At 45.1% G+C, this 15126-nt stretch overlaps 1 protein-coding gene across 3 annotated transcripts in view; it reads left to right on the forward strand.

The window, feature by feature from the left end:
* Positions 1–15126, forward strand: part of TTC28 (tetratricopeptide repeat domain 28) — a 126483-nt gene that overhangs the window by 39856 nt on the left and 71501 nt on the right. Inside the window, exon 1 of one of the 3 annotated variants that reach the window (XM_027689260.1) lies at positions 44–174. The exons of the other annotated variants lie outside the window; for them this stretch is intronic. Within the exon in view, the coding sequence (XP_027545061.1) occupies positions 148–174 (27 nt within the window). The 5' untranslated portion in view covers positions 44–147. Of the gene's footprint in view, positions 1–43; positions 175–15126 lie in introns of those variants that run through there. 3 annotated transcript variants of the gene reach the window in all.

Consider the following 15126-nt stretch of genomic DNA (forward strand, 5'->3'; position numbering starts at 1 on the left):
ATGGTCCGCGCGGCGGGGCCGGCTGCTGTCCCGCGGGGCGCGGCGCGGGCCTGGCGGCGGGGCCGGGCAGTATGACCGCGGGCTGCGGCCCCGCTGCGCCCGCCGCCCCAGCGCCACCTTGATGCTGCGCGTCCCCGCTCTACAAATATGATGAAATGGCAGCCCCGGAAGAAGGTGAGTGCGGGGAGGGGCCGCCCGGGCTCGGTCCGGCTGCGCTCCCGCTCCTCCCGCCCCGGCGGGGCCGCCGCGGGAGGTGCCGCGACTGCTCCGTGCCCCGGGCGGTGCTCGGGCCGTGCCCCGACACGGTCGCGGGGCCGGCGCTGCGCGGGCCCCGGTCCGGGCGGTGCGGCCGCGGGGTCTGTGCGGGGTCGCGGCGTTCGACGCCGCGCAGGACGCTCTTCCGAGGCGCTTGGCAGTGCGTTTTATGGATATTCTTAGAAGGGAGAACCCAGCAAAGCGAGTGCGCTGTGCCGCCCCTCCGCGGCAGTGACCCCTTGCTCCTGGCAGCTGTGGACTATTAAACTTTTTATTTTCTTTTTTTTTTTCCCTTTTGTTTTTTTTTTCTTCTGGAAAAGCCTGCTTGAACCAGCAGGGCTCCTTCTGTAGCATGATGTGTGATACTGTGTTTTACATCAGGGAAGAAATAGAAATCATATGTGAAAGGCATGAGAGCGTCTCTGGCTGTAAGTGTGAGACACGAATAAGCGGTTTGAGACCGTCCTGGCTGGAGCGTGTGTTGTGCCATTGCTGCTCCGGGTGATCCGTCAGGCTTTGTGTAACTGGTACCTCATCTCTTTTCAGCTGGTCTGAAGCTGTTGCTTCAGTTTTTTTTGAGTAGGTGATTGTGCCTAGTGAGAGGCATTCTTATTTCAAGTCGTTGTCTCTTAAGCAGGATAAACAGATGACAGTCAAGCTCGGTGGGAGCATCGGTGCATTTTTCAGGCCCCTTTGTGCCTCCTTTCAAACTGGATTTAAGATTTCTACAAGCTATAGATTTTTAAATGTCTGTTTTTACTATTTTCAAGTGAATATGCAGTCACTCCTGTGGTTACGGCTGTGGAAACCCCTCCAGGCCATGGTTACAGCTGTATCGACTGAACCACTGAAATATTATTCTTGGCTGTTGGCTGGACTCCTCGGCTCTGGAAGATTCTGTTCAGAGTGTCAGGATTCACTCTGCAGCATTGGCTCACCCGCTTGTGCTTAAATCACCATGTCAGAAGGTTACTTTTTTTCCTCTGCATTATTGTCAGTGTCCAAATTGAGTTGATTTGGGGCAAACAAATTTGATTGTGTAGAGGGTACACGAGACAGCTGAACTTGTCTGAACTGTCAGGCATCTTACTAGTCTGAGCAAAAAATAATTCCTGCTCCTGCTGTGATGAGATGGAAACTATGTTCATGTTGGACTAGGCTGTGTTTTCAGCCGTAGTCCCAGTGAATCTCAGCAGAGGTTATTTTGTCCATGCTGCCAGCAGCCTCACGTGAGCGCGGCTGGGATTTCTGCTCTCCCAGTGCCGTTTTGGTGCTGCCGTCATGTGCTGCACAGAGCAGCCTCAGGAAAGGGGCTCGTGCAGACTGCACGGGAGGCTCTGCTGCCCTAGGTCTGAGAAGAACAGAAAATGAGTCCTGTAGCCCCTGGTACTGCTGGTCCTTTGTTGAAATTACTTCTGAGAAATCATTTAACTTGTTCTTGTTAAAATACCCAAATACGAGAGCTGAACACGTGTGCTGCTTCACTGAAGCAGGAGTCTCCTTTGGTTTATTTATGCCCTTTTGCTTTACGCACGTTTTTATTATTAAACGTTTAAGGTGTTTTGCTCATTGAGAGATTTTTGATTTTACAACTGTGAAACTGTGCTGTATAGCATCTCCTGCAGTTTATTAGTCCTGTGTGTAACCCTGGAGTAAGCTCCTTTGTGTGGTGATTCCCAGATACAGCTATTGCCCAGAATGTTTAAGACATTCTCTTGCCTTCAACCAGTGAAAAAATGAATTTGCTTGTGACTGAAATATTTTTGTTCTGTTGTAAACCGTGTGTATTTTTAAGTTTAGAAAATTACTGTTGTGTACTAATTTTCTTCCACTGAAGTCCAGGTAGACACATCTACAGCCTTTCTTTCCTGCATCCGCTAGGCAGGTCACTTTGTGGTTGGTCACGCAGGACCTACCTTTCCTAAACCCATGCTGGCTGGGCCTGATCCCCTGGTTGTCCTGCACATGCTGTGTGATGGCATTCAAGGTGATCTGTTCCGTGACCTTCCCTGCCACCGAGGGCAGGCTGACAGGCCTGTGCTTCCCTGGAACTTTCCCTTACCATAACCTCTTTTTGAAGATTCCTTTGGTTCCAGGGTGTGGTTTGCTGGCAGGGCCACGTGTGCTGCCCATGGGATGCTGGTTTAGGCAGCTTCCTCAGCAGTGAAATGGTGCTTTTTGTGGGATCCCGTTGCCCCAGAGTCACCTCTGGCTGCTCTGACCCATCATTGACTAGGATTTGCTGCAGCCTCTGTGCTGAGGGGAGAAGATGGTTTGCGTAGTGGTGTGGTCCTGTTTGCTAATGCAGAATAGTGATTCTGTGAATAATAATAAAAAAAAGCCATTATGCTTTTGAGTGCATATGGGATGCGGGAGTTCAGGTGAGAGCACTGCTTTCCAAACTGTTCAAGCTAGCAAGTTGTATAAAGTGGTGCTTCATGTTCATGGAATGTACCTTGTTTGTTATGCAGGAGCAGTGTAGGAAATTCTGCCTGCTTGAGCCTGATAACAACAATTGGTTTAGATACTAAAAAAAATTGCATATAGGAGTCATTTGCTACTCAGTTTTGATGACTAAATGCTGGACAAAACCTGAACTGACTGACTCTGTTGGGTGCAGACATTGTGAAGGATTCAATAAATCATGAATAACAATGCAATGCTGAGCTGCAGTATACCTTTGTTCATGGCTCCCACGGATTAGGCATATTTACCAAGAGCATTTCAGTAAGAAGATTCATTCATGTGTAGCCCCTCTGTATACAGATAGCTTCTTCAGTTTTCCTGCAGTACAGAAGAAAATATGCTCTTAGTAAATTCATGCAAATCTCATTCTCTCTCTGCCATAACTTATTCTTTTGGAGATCTGTATTGGTTTTTTGGAATCTGGATCTATACATTTATCACAGAATCACAGAATATGCTGAGGTGGAAGGGATCCACAAGGATCATCGAGTCCAACTCATGGCCCTGCACAGGGCCATCCCCTAGAGTCACAGTATGTGCCTGAGAGAACTGTGTAAATGCTACTTGAACTCTGGTATGATATGCCCAAGTCCTCTGTTAGGATGTACCTGTTAGTACATGCTCAAGACTGGAACAGTGCATTTCATCTTGGTCACTGTCATTTTTTTAAAAAGCGTACCACTGTGTTCCAAAAGCTCAGATTTTTTTATTCTTTTACGTTTCCTTTTAATCTGTAACTATTGTGCCACCATTCCTGGCACCATCTATCCTTGCTGCTGCTGAATCTGGGCACGCACATCCCCTTCTGCATGGGACAGGAACAGTTTTCTCCCGGTGCCATTCAGAACTGGAGTTAAATGGAAAGGTTTGGGTTCCTGGAATAACCTGTGTTATTCACTAGAAAAAACAGAATATCTTTTAGTGGCCTTTTTCTTGTCAGTAATGGTGTTTGTGTGGCTATTACAAGGAAACGCTGCTGGGAGTCTGTGATGACTGCAATCTATATTGTATTGCGGGTAAAATGTCACAGGCTATAGAGTTCTTTTCCATAGGGAATGGAATAGGTTGGCCCCTGGATGGGCTGCTGGTGTAAAGTCACCTTTTCCCCTCTGTGTTGTGCAGTGGAATGAGTTGTGCTGTGGAAAAGGACTGGGAAACACTTGCAAGATGGTGATAATTTCTGCAAAGGAGCATAAGCTTGGCTGACCCTGGGATCCCTCCTTGGGCAGATTGGCAGGTGAGGGACAGTGGTGGGATCAGTTACTGACATGGTAGGTGCTCTGATTTTTCTAAGCTGGAAAATCAGACCTGTTTTGCAGAATTCTGTTCATACTAGGTGAAAATAAGCAAATTGACTTTTTTTTTTTAATATTTTTCCCCTCCTTCCCCACCCTTGCTTCTTTGCCCCACTTTTATCATTGGCAGTCATCAGAGAAGCATTCACAAGAAGGTTTCCTATTATATTTCTTAAGAGACACTTAAAATCTAAATCTACTCTCTTATATGCTTAAATAAACAGAAATGGATAGTATTCCTGACCTGCTAAATATTGTAGATCTTTTCCATTTAAGGCAATACAGTCCTTGGCTCTGGAATGATGTTAAGCCTGAATTCCTGGTGATCTGAGCTGGCAGTCTGTCATTCTGCCAGTGATGGACCACTGGCCTGCCTTCCTCTAACAGTGATTGAAATGAAGAAGCTTCTTCCAGAGCTGCTGGGCCTCAGGAAATGAGGGCTCTGTGGCTTACCTAGCTACAGTCACAGAACTTTGCTGTTTGGAATTCTCAGGATAAATGTTATCTCTGAACCATTGTGGCTGTGTCTGCAAGAGGCCGGCTTGCCAAGGATTTCTGAGGCTTGCAACCTTGTAGTGGTTTTTTGTTTGGTTGGTTGGTTGGTTGGTTGGTTTGGTTTTGTTTGTTAGTTTTGAAGGAAAAAACCTTGAGAAGAAAAGGCTGAAGGGAGATGTTGCTGCTGTAGGAGCAGGAGGCACCCTGCAAAAGGATGTAGAGGACACTGAGAGACTCTCCTTGGAGGTGCACAGGGCAGATGAGAGACATTGGATACAACTCTGAATATAGGAAATTCTGACTAGGTACAAGAAGAAAATGTTTTACTATCAAGATTACCAAATGTTGGAACAAGGTTGTATCTAACTTCAACACATTACTAACAAAGTTATCGCTGCTTAAACTTACATTTTTTGTCATTTATACCATTTAGTAGCCTGTGTTGCGTGAGTACACCCTTTGTTCAGCAGGGATTAAAAACTGCTGTGGCCCCTGGATGCTTCAGTGGAGAATGGGTGAGAGGGACAGAACTACTGGAACTGTATTCTCTTTGGGAAATGTTTTGTGCAGTAGTAAATGAGACTTGAAAGAGCACAGAATAGCAAAACAAAAGATTAATATTCAGCCATTGATTTTTGTTATGTTGTCAGTTCACATAATTGTTCTTTTGTGATGTGATGTGATATGAGGATTAGCCATGAAAGGGATTGGTGATCTCTGTTTGCACAGGAGGTGACAACATGAGGGCACCTCTTCGAGGGGAGAGCTGGCCGGGTGGGAACAGGGCTGGCAGGGCTAATTTGGGTATTTCCTGACCCAGTAGAAAAATCTGCGACATCCTGATCGGTCTTGCCCTGTTTCCTACAAATTTCTGGGATGAAATGTGCAATTTCTAACTGCAGTGCATTATCCAAGGTTTTTCATATCTGATAGAGTTTCTGCATCTTCTCTTTGCACACTTTCAGTCTCACAGGTGTAGTAAGATATGTGACACCTGCTTGGGGTCGCAGGCTCTTTCTCTGTACTGTGTACAGCAACTTTTGAAGGGACAGTCCCCCAAAAGATTGTCATTTTGTCTTTCACTATCAGATTACTGTTGCCTTTTGTCATCTCTAGTATTTGTGCTTCAGGGTCTCCTGCTGTAAGGATGACTGACTTCCACCTGTCTGTGAGCATTTAGAGCTTCAACACGCTGAACACCCTTTGATAATACTGTTTAACTGTTGAGCATGAGCTCTGATAAGCTTGCTTTGAAACCCCATGTTCTGCAATGCCTGGAAGATGCTGTGCTGTGAGCAAGCTTGGCCTGTCGCTGGTGGCTCAGGTACTGCAGAAGATCAGTGAACATTGTGCTCTCTCTTGTCACGAGCTTGGAGCAGGGTCGGTTTTGCTGTACTGCTGGAAGACTAAATAGGGATATTATATGGCAACAGAGATGTGCAGGGGCAGCAGCAGTGCAGTTGACTCTGTTCCCATGGTTGGTCACAAATATGTGGGATTGTACATGTTTGCTTACGAAAAATGGTAAATAACTGACATTACATGTTCTTGACAGACATTTTCTTTATACACAAGAGCAACAAATGCAAAGATTAGTATTTTGTAACCCTGGTATTTTGTTTGAGTTTATACAGTTTTTGCAAATACAGCAGCAGCTGTTGCCATACTTGTCCTCATTGCCTGAAAAGAATGCACATCCAAATGCTGTCTTGGAGCCTTTGATTCACTCAGCAGAAAAGAACTGTATGTCCAATGCAGTGTTATAACTGATGTTCCTTTAATGTAATCTTTGGATGTGATCTATTCCTCCTCTTCTCTGCATGCACTTCTAAAAATCTGTATCTTTTAGGCTTTCATAATAAGCTAGTGATAGGGTCATCAGGTAGGGATTAGTGATTCTTGTTACTGTTATCAAAGATAGATTTATATTCTGACAGAGCGGAACTGTGAGTTAATCAGCAGGATGGCAACATACTATTTACCAGGAAACAATTCCTGCTCTGGTTCCTGAACAGAGCATTTGATAGGAATACTCTTTGCAGGAAGTGCCCTACTGGAGAATTTCAGTGTAGAAGATAATTACTTGTAATTATGGAAATTTCTGCAAGAGAAATCGTCCTAATTTTTTCCTGTTAAGAAATGGAATTGCTCTCATTGCAATATTTGAATCCTTTTAGGAGATTAATGCAATCTTTATTACTGTGTATGGGCCTTGTAACCTTGTGGTATACCTAAAATCATCCCTTCAGTCCTGCTCATCTGTTTGAATTTCTACTAAAACCTCGTTTGGTTTAGAAGAAAATCCATGATGTGCACAAAACTTCTCTTAAACTGGGTCTGTTATTTCAAGAGCTGAAAAAAGAGGTTAAGAATGAATCTGAAGCTAGATGTGGGTGAAGGTGAAAGAAGAGGATGTGATACTTAGCTAAAGGTGAGAACTTATTCTTTATAGCAGAGGTACATAATGTGCACATTATACTTGTATGTTCTGGTAATCGTGGATGCTGAGTCCAAGCAAAATCTCCAAGTGTGGTTTGTGTGCAGGGTGTGTAGGAAGCCTTTTCCATGCAGGGAAAACTGAAGAAGATCATGATAAAATAAATAAATGGGACAAAGAAAGGTTAGGAGTAGAGTGTCTTTTCTAGAACAATGCAACATGTTTCTCCCCTGCTTGGAGAGACTGTGAGACTGCTCTGCCTGCTTGAGAAATCTGAGGTCACTGGGATGTGATCAGGTGCTCAGGTTCATGCAGCTGCCTCTGGGCAAGGCTGACATCCTGGCTTGGCACTGTGTTACAGAGCTACTGTTTACATGAAGGCTGGTGTCCATCCTGGTGTGCGGAGCCACCCTGGGGTCAGATTGGCTTTGTAGGCATTGCTCTGCATGGTTTATCATCCTGCTGTATTTGTATATGTTTTTCAGATTTCTGTATTTGGATTGAACGCTGGAAAATAATTTCATGATTTGGAGTCTTTCTGACAAGTTTCAATGTCACTTCTCAGTGTTACGTGGGAAAAAAAGAAGTCCTCAGCTGCCAAATGACAGTAGTGCTTTTTAGCTTATTTGTAGCATTCTTCATTTAAGCAGAAGTTTATCTCCCCTCTGGTAAGTGGACCCTTGTAATAGGGATTCCTGGGTCAATTTGTAAGAACAGCAGCAGCTTATATGACTGAGTATACTGAACTGGAACTTGGAATATTAGTTTGACAGGAACAACTAAATCTAACAAAATACAGGCAAAGTGAAATTGTGCGGTTCCCTTGATACACGTTGTATGGACTGGTTCAGCCATTGGGGGTTTGGGAAGGAGAGCTCAACTGTGGAGGAATGGGAAGGGATTCCCTATATGTGGTGAACACAGTGGTCCAGAAGTAGACCAGAGAAATGCCTAGCCCAGGGTAATGGCAGAAGCCCAGCATGGCCAGATTTTTTGCGGAGATGCTGGTTTTAAAAGCTTTGGAGTAATGAATAGAGAAATATTCTCTGATTGCTTTCTCTTATGCTGAGAAAACCAGGGCTTTATAAATAATAAAATACCTGGCTGTGTCATCAGTTTAATTGGAATCATCTCCGAGACCACTGTTCTTTGGTTAGCCACAGTTAAAAGTGGCAGCAGCATTCCTCCTGGGATATTTATTAAAGCTCTGTGGGTTGTGCTGTCAGTGTAGCTCAGGTTCGTTGCCCAAAGGCTGGGCTGCCTGGCCCCAGCTGCTCCCCAGTCCTGCCCCGCTCGTCCCAGGGCGGGCACTGGTGCCCCTGCTGCTCTGTGGATCCAGTGGCTGTGCTGCTTGGGTGTGGCCCTTGGAAAACGTATTTGATTTGAGGGGGCTCAGCTCGTTGGCATCCCACCGTACTCTGAGCCTTAGTGTTACTGCTGTGATAGGGTTTTCTTTGACAGTGAGTAGTAAGTTGTGTTATCAAAAAAATGTGTTTTTTTCCATTATATGGAAATGCAGCTCTTCCTGTCAGAGCTACTTATTGTTTCTTTTATTCTTATTTTTATTATTTAGTAGCTTACTGCATTTAATGGAGTAAATGAGGATTGTGAGATGAACCTAAGTGTGACAACTTACTGCAAACAATGGTTAGTTACATGCCTGTCCTGGGAGCACGAACAATTTAGTGCCTTCAGCTATTTTAATAACCCAGATCTAGGCTTGTTTAGTTTCTTGCCTGCTGTATACTAAATGGGAACAAAATTACACAGCTGAGATGGGAATGTTTATGGGATAGTCTAGCCTGAAACTCTGGAATCAGAATTTAGTTTTGTGGGTTTATTTGCAAATTATTTCTGTCCTTTTAAAGGAAAATAGTTTGTAAAAGCACTTTTTGTGGTTAGCGTGCAAGTTGGTGAGTCTTTCCTGGGCACAAGCTGCTGTTTGGCTGCCGTGGAGCAGCGGAGCAGTTGGATATTACCCTGCTGGGTCGAGCTGAGCTGGAGCTGATGCCTCAGGAGCCATGAAGGTGTCCCTGCTGTGACTGGGGTGGCCGGGTGCTGGCTGGGCCCAAAGGGCTGTTTGTGTCTCCCTGGAAAGCCAAAGGGGTTAAGGCAGAGACACTCGGACATGGAGCCAGGGCAGAGCCAGGCTGGGAGGGAGAGGCTTTGCTGCTATGCTGTGTGGGGAGGCTCAAGCACAGAGTCCCTCAGTGGCCAAATGTGGGGTGGCTGTGGCCCTGCTCAGTGGAGATCTGTGTCTGCCACAGCCCTGGGCACACACGGTGCCTGGAGGAGGCAGCTCAGGGCACATATGGTGCCCAGAGGAGACAGGTTCTGCAACCTGGGCTCGGTGATGTCTGGAGGAGGCTGAGAATCTGAGAGTAACACATTGTGCAGGGCTCGGTGGTCGAGGTGCTTCTCGGCCAGCGCTCTGGTGCAGGGCCCAAAGGGATTGTGCAGGTCTGGGAGCTGCTGCCTCAGGTTGAGATGCTTTGTATTTGTAAAGAAGCATGCCAAAATACATTCTGAACTAAACAGCCATCAGAGGGATAAAACTGTCTGATCTGCTGGTAAAGCATGCTGGTTTTCTTTTAGATTTTTTTATATTTTTCTTTGTACTCTGCCATTTTTCTTTTCTGTTATGATTATCTTGGAACCTGCCAGCTGACGATATCAGCTCACCTACCTTGAAACCCAGATCTGGAATGGAGGAAAAGGCAATTCCATTGATACTCTGCCAAATATGCACATTTCCCTGACAAACCTGCTACGTTGTGACTTCCTTCAGCAAACACCATTAAGACAGGCTGTCCATGCGCTTCCCATATGGATGGCTGCAAGAGGCTAGTAATTCTGCCTTCTCTTAAAGTGGAATCACACCTAAGCAGTCATGAATTAACCTCCATAAAACATTCTAGTATTTTTACTCTTAAGTGGCAGGAAGGAGGGACTTAGAAGGCTGATACATAAAATATCCAGCTGTGTTATTCATGTTAATTAGGCCTTTACAGAGACTCTTATGACTTGGCATCATCCCATTTTCCATAGAAATGTTACTCTGTTATGGTTGGAGAGCCCTTTCTTTAATTTCTGTTTTCTGAATATTAGCTCTCTCTCGGATGCAGACCCATGCCGAGGATATCTGAGCAGAGAAACCCCTTTGCCAGTTTCTCACAACGTGGAATGTAAACCACAGCTTATTCCCTCCCCAGACTTGCTAGAAATTCTTCCCTGTGAGGGTGGTGAGGCCCTGGCACAGGTTGCCCAGAGAAGCCGTGGCTGCCCCATCCCTGGAAGTGTCCAAGACTAGGTTGGATGGGGTTTGGAGCAACCTGGGATAGTGGAAGGTGTCCCTGCCCATGGCAGGGTAGGGGAACGAGATGAACTTTAAGTTCCCTTCCAACCCAAAGCAGTCTGTGTTTCTATGAACAGTTTCCTTCAAGTGTAAGAGTGCAGTCCCTCGGTCTTGGAGATATTATTTTGGACAGCAGTCCATGCAGATTATTTTGGACATCAAAGTACCCTGCAGATTACCTTTGATGCTGGGAGCACTAGGTTCTTGTTAGCATAGCTGCTGCTCTTGAGAAGTCTGGGAGTAAGATTTGTTTGATGTAGAAAGAGTTGAGAAATTATTTTGAAGTAATGTTTAACTTCTGTCTGGGATTTTCTAAGATCAGATCAATGCAACTGAGATTTCAGATCAATGCAGCTGAGATTAAAGAAAGGAAGAAAACATCTTTCTTTCAGGAAGTAGCTACCACAGTAAATATTCCTATCCAGCTCCACTTTTCTTCATCATGCCACCAGTTATTAGCAACACTGTAAAGAATAGATTTCTTAAGTTGTATGAAAAGCAGGTTGAGCTGTAGAATATTTTGCAGTGAAGAAATGTGCTTGAAAGTGAGCCAAAAGCTGTCATTTCCCTTTTCATCCATTAAAAAGTACATTAACACTGTCAATCAGCAAGCTTCAGAGGTTAGGCAAATATGGTCAGTATCTGCCAATAAAATCAAAGATTTAACACATCTCGGTATCAAAGTTAGATTAAAGAGAGAAATTTGCAATATGGGCATAAGCCCCAGCTGTGGTTCAGCGCCGGTGACTCCAGGAGAGTCCATGATCCTTTGAAGTCCGCAGTGTTCCCGCTGCTGGAGCAGCACGAGCGGCTGCGTGGCGCTGGGGAGGAAGGGCAGCGCTCCCGGCTGCCTGCATGGTCCTGTCCTGGGCAAGGGTGGGAATGCCAGCTGTGGAAATTAGCAAAGTCTGTCAGCACTTGGTCACAGGGTGTCCCAGTCGTAATGCATCTGGTTGGGTGCTGATGAGTGGTGTGAGTACAGGTGTCACTTTTTTATGTTTTTCTTATGCATTAATTCTGTCCTTTGTGTTGCTGGCAGAAGTTAAAAGCGTTTTGTGGGTTCTCAGCGCTGCTTTTCTTGCTAACTGGCGTTATCTTCTGAGCAGTAGCAGCAAAGTCTGCCCAGCAGGCCAGTCTGAAACTCAGCTAAGTTAGCAGAAAAATTCCCATCATCCTCAGTAGCTGTTGGATCTGGGCCTGCCCAACTGTTTTATGCCAGGACTGATGAAGACATTAGTGTTGAATGGTATATGTTATTTTTCTGACACTGTAGGTTAAGCTTAGGACCTTGTCAAACATTGTTTTTACCAACTTTTAAGAAACAGGTGTGTGTGTGTTTGTGGTTTGTTGGGTTTTTTAATAGACCCCCTTAGAAGTCCTCAGTATGGAAACCTCTGTTTTCCCTCATCTGCCTCTCCCTCATTACTTTTAAGAAGCCAGTGTCTTGTGAGAGTTTTAGAATAATAGAAATTTTGTACAGTTCAGTAATTCAGAAGAGCTCACTTGATGATCTGCTACAGGATGATACATGAACTTGGGAAGACAATATTCTGACAAATATAACTTAGATAGTTAAGGCAGAAGGGATGGGCAGAGTGTCCTGTACGTTAGTTTCAAGGATAGTTATTGTGTTGGTTGCTGGGTCCTGTTTGTTCACTGCTGAGGAAACAGGGAAGATTTGAAGCCTGTTTTAACACTTTAGCTTTGCTCTCTCTGCAGCTGACTGGATATTGCAGCAAGAATGTTGGAGCTCTTGCACCCTTGTTTTTATGGGAAAGTGTTTCCTGAACCCAGCAATCTCCATATTGTACATTACTCAAACTTCTTATGAGGTAAACAAGAACTTCTAAGGTAATCGTGATTCTTTAGTGGTTCTGAATGTTTGCAGTGACTTTGAGGGTGTGCTGGTGGTTCAGGATGGCCAGTCTTGCCGCCTGGGTCAGGGAGCTCTGGAGAGCTGCACCTTTTTCTGACTCTTTTCCCATTTTGGCTTTGAAGCTGGATTTTTTCAGTTGTCCTCCTTAGGGAATAAGACATCTAGCTCTTATGAAATCAAATTGTAAACATGCTGCAGCACTGTGAGTTATAAGCAATTCAGCTGTTTTAAATGTAAATGGTGTAGGATTATATACTTGATTTGTTATAGCTTCCTAATTCTGCTTGCCTCAGCACTTTCCTAGCAGTTAATTGCATCAGGGCTCAGAGAAACGTTCCCCAAGCTGCTGAAGACAGCTTTGCCATGGTGTCTCACACTTCTTCCTTGGTTATATAGCGAATAGGCACTCTGGGATAATTAGTAAGGAGGAGCTCAGTGGCCCAGGTACTGTCCTCTGCAGCCTTCTTCCTATAAATCGTCTCTCCACGTCTGGAGATCTGTTGTTTTGGACATGAATGTGTGAAGTGATAAAGATGACTAGATCTATGTTTTGGTGTGTAAAGAAATGTAGGGAAAGATTTAATATTTTGCACAGGCATTCAATGAGGGAGACACAAAGTTCCCTGAAGCCGCAGTTGTTCGTGGACTTCAGTTCCACGCCAGAGGGGCAGCCTTTGAAGCTTATGCTTTGTGCTTGGATGTGCTTGGTAGGATGGGAGTTCACTGCTTGTGTTGGACTGTACTTAACCACACAAACACCGAGTAGCCTGGCTGGAGGTAAAGCCATTCACGTACCAAATGATCTACAGAGGTCCAAGGCATCATGGCAGAGTCACTCATAGTTGGTACAAGTAAACAACCCCACAAATGTCAGGGGGTTTTTGTTTGTTTTTTTTGATTTGTGCTATGGTTGATGGATGAGCTGTATGCCAAGGAGGATAGTTTGTGGTGGAGTAGCTCCCCACTGGCAGGGCCCTCACCTGCTGGGGTGTTCTGGTTGCAGTGTCAGACTGTGGCATTGTGCCTGACTTTTGACCTATGGTTGAGCGGAGCTGACAGGATTATATGGAGTAGCCTTGTTTGGGCTGGCAGCAGTGCTGTGTTTGTGCTCACAGCTCCCATCTTGGTGTTTGAAACTTCTGATTCCATAAAAAGGGCTCCAGGTGTGGAAGTCCTGCCCTGTGCTCATATTCTGAACAGTTTGTGTTATGAAGTCACTTACCACCTGTTTTCTTAAGATAAGGCAGAACAAGGGCTCATGACTGAATGTTTCATTTCAAATAGAAAAATTTATCATTTTAGCCACAAGGAAGTATTTGAACAATGTGACTTGTTCTTGGTGGCTTTGCACCAAGAGTCTGTTTCTAGAAGTAGTGCAGGAGCTGAGCTGAGCAAAGCGTTGTGGTGCCTGGGCTGGTGGCTCTGGCCAGCCCTGCACTGGCTCAGGAGGGGAGACTGGCTGGGGCTTTGGTGTCAGCCCTTCAGGGGAGTCAGAGAGGCTGACGGGTGCTGCTGGGATCAGCACCCAGGGAATGAATGGGAACCAGACTGACATCTGGTCCCCAGCAAGTGGAAGAGCTCTCCCTGGGAAGTTGATGGCAGCAGGGATCCAGCTGGTGTGGGGAGGAACACTGCTGAGGACCAGCCGCGTGCTTCGTTAGCTGGTGAGTAATGAGCGGTTTCTGTAAGAGGAGAACTTCTGTTCTCTGTGATACATAAGTAAAGAAGGAAGGCAGGACAAATTCTTCACAATTTGCTAAAGAGCAGTCCAGTGCTTTTCCTGGTACACATTTCCCCAGAAATTACTTCAGCTTTGCCCTATTTCTCTTCAATGCACAGAAGAAGTCTTGGGAGAGTAGGAAGCTATCAGTAAGACAAGAGGGCATGGTCTTAAGCTGTGCCAGGGGAGGTTTAGGTTAGATATTAGGAAGAAATTCTTTACAGAGAGGGTAATCAGGCATTGGAATGGGCTGTCGAGGGAAGTGGTGGATTCTCCCTCCCTGGAGGTTTTTAAGATGAGGCTGGATGTGGCACTTAGTGCCATGGTCTAGTAACCACAGTGGTAGTGGATCAAGGGTTGGACTTGATCTCAGATGTCTCTTCCAACCCGACTGATTCTATGATTCTATGAATACATTTTGGTTCCCACTACTACAGAACAAGGGGCTTAGCAGCAAAAATACCTGTGTTGAGTTTGATCTCAGAGAAGGGCTTGATGCCACTGGGATGGGAAATGCCCAGTTATAGTCATGCTTAAGGTTGAGGCTCCAGGATACAGGTTGAATCACTGTCTTTTTTTGTCTTCATTTTCCCAGAGTCCAAACCACAGAAGTATTGGCAACTGCTGTGTCTTCTGGCTGGTGCTGTCTATAAGATGCTGGGCAGTCCTACTAAGAAGTGCTGCAGAATAAGTTGCCAGGGCTAACTAGTCAGGACTGACAGCTCTTTGGTTTGCTTTCCTTTCATTTCTTCATACTTTTGTTCTGCTGTTGAGGAAAATGATCGGTGATAAGTCTCAAAGGCAATACTTAAAGCTGAGCCTTTTGTACTCTTTTGATGTTTTTTTCCACACACAACACAATCCATCAGAGATGACAATCTCTAGTTCTGAAAAGTGCAAGGCACTATGTTACTATATGAGTCCTGTTATCTAACCAGATTTTTATGTTATAATCTCATAGCTGAGCATTCTTAACAGAGCCAGGGTATGGATTATTATGAAATTTCATGTATGGGTTATGTGTTGAGCTGTGTTCTTTGTCAAGGTGACAGTGTTCTGATATTCCTAAATTGTTTGGGAAGTACTGGACCCCTGTCATCCTCTGCATTTCTTTTCTTATTCCTGTGGTTCAGCATCCCTCTGAAGAGGTTGTCTTTGGGCTCTCACAGTCCTGACTGGCTCTATACAATCCTGACTGGCTCTTTAAAAAGCAGGACATGATAAACC

This window comes from Neopelma chrysocephalum, unplaced genomic scaffold (assembly GCF_003984885.1).
Source record: "Neopelma chrysocephalum unplaced genomic scaffold, ASM398488v2 Primary Assembly neopelma1_77, whole genome shotgun sequence".
Classification (NCBI taxonomy): domain Eukaryota; kingdom Metazoa; phylum Chordata; class Aves; order Passeriformes; family Pipridae; genus Neopelma; species Neopelma chrysocephalum.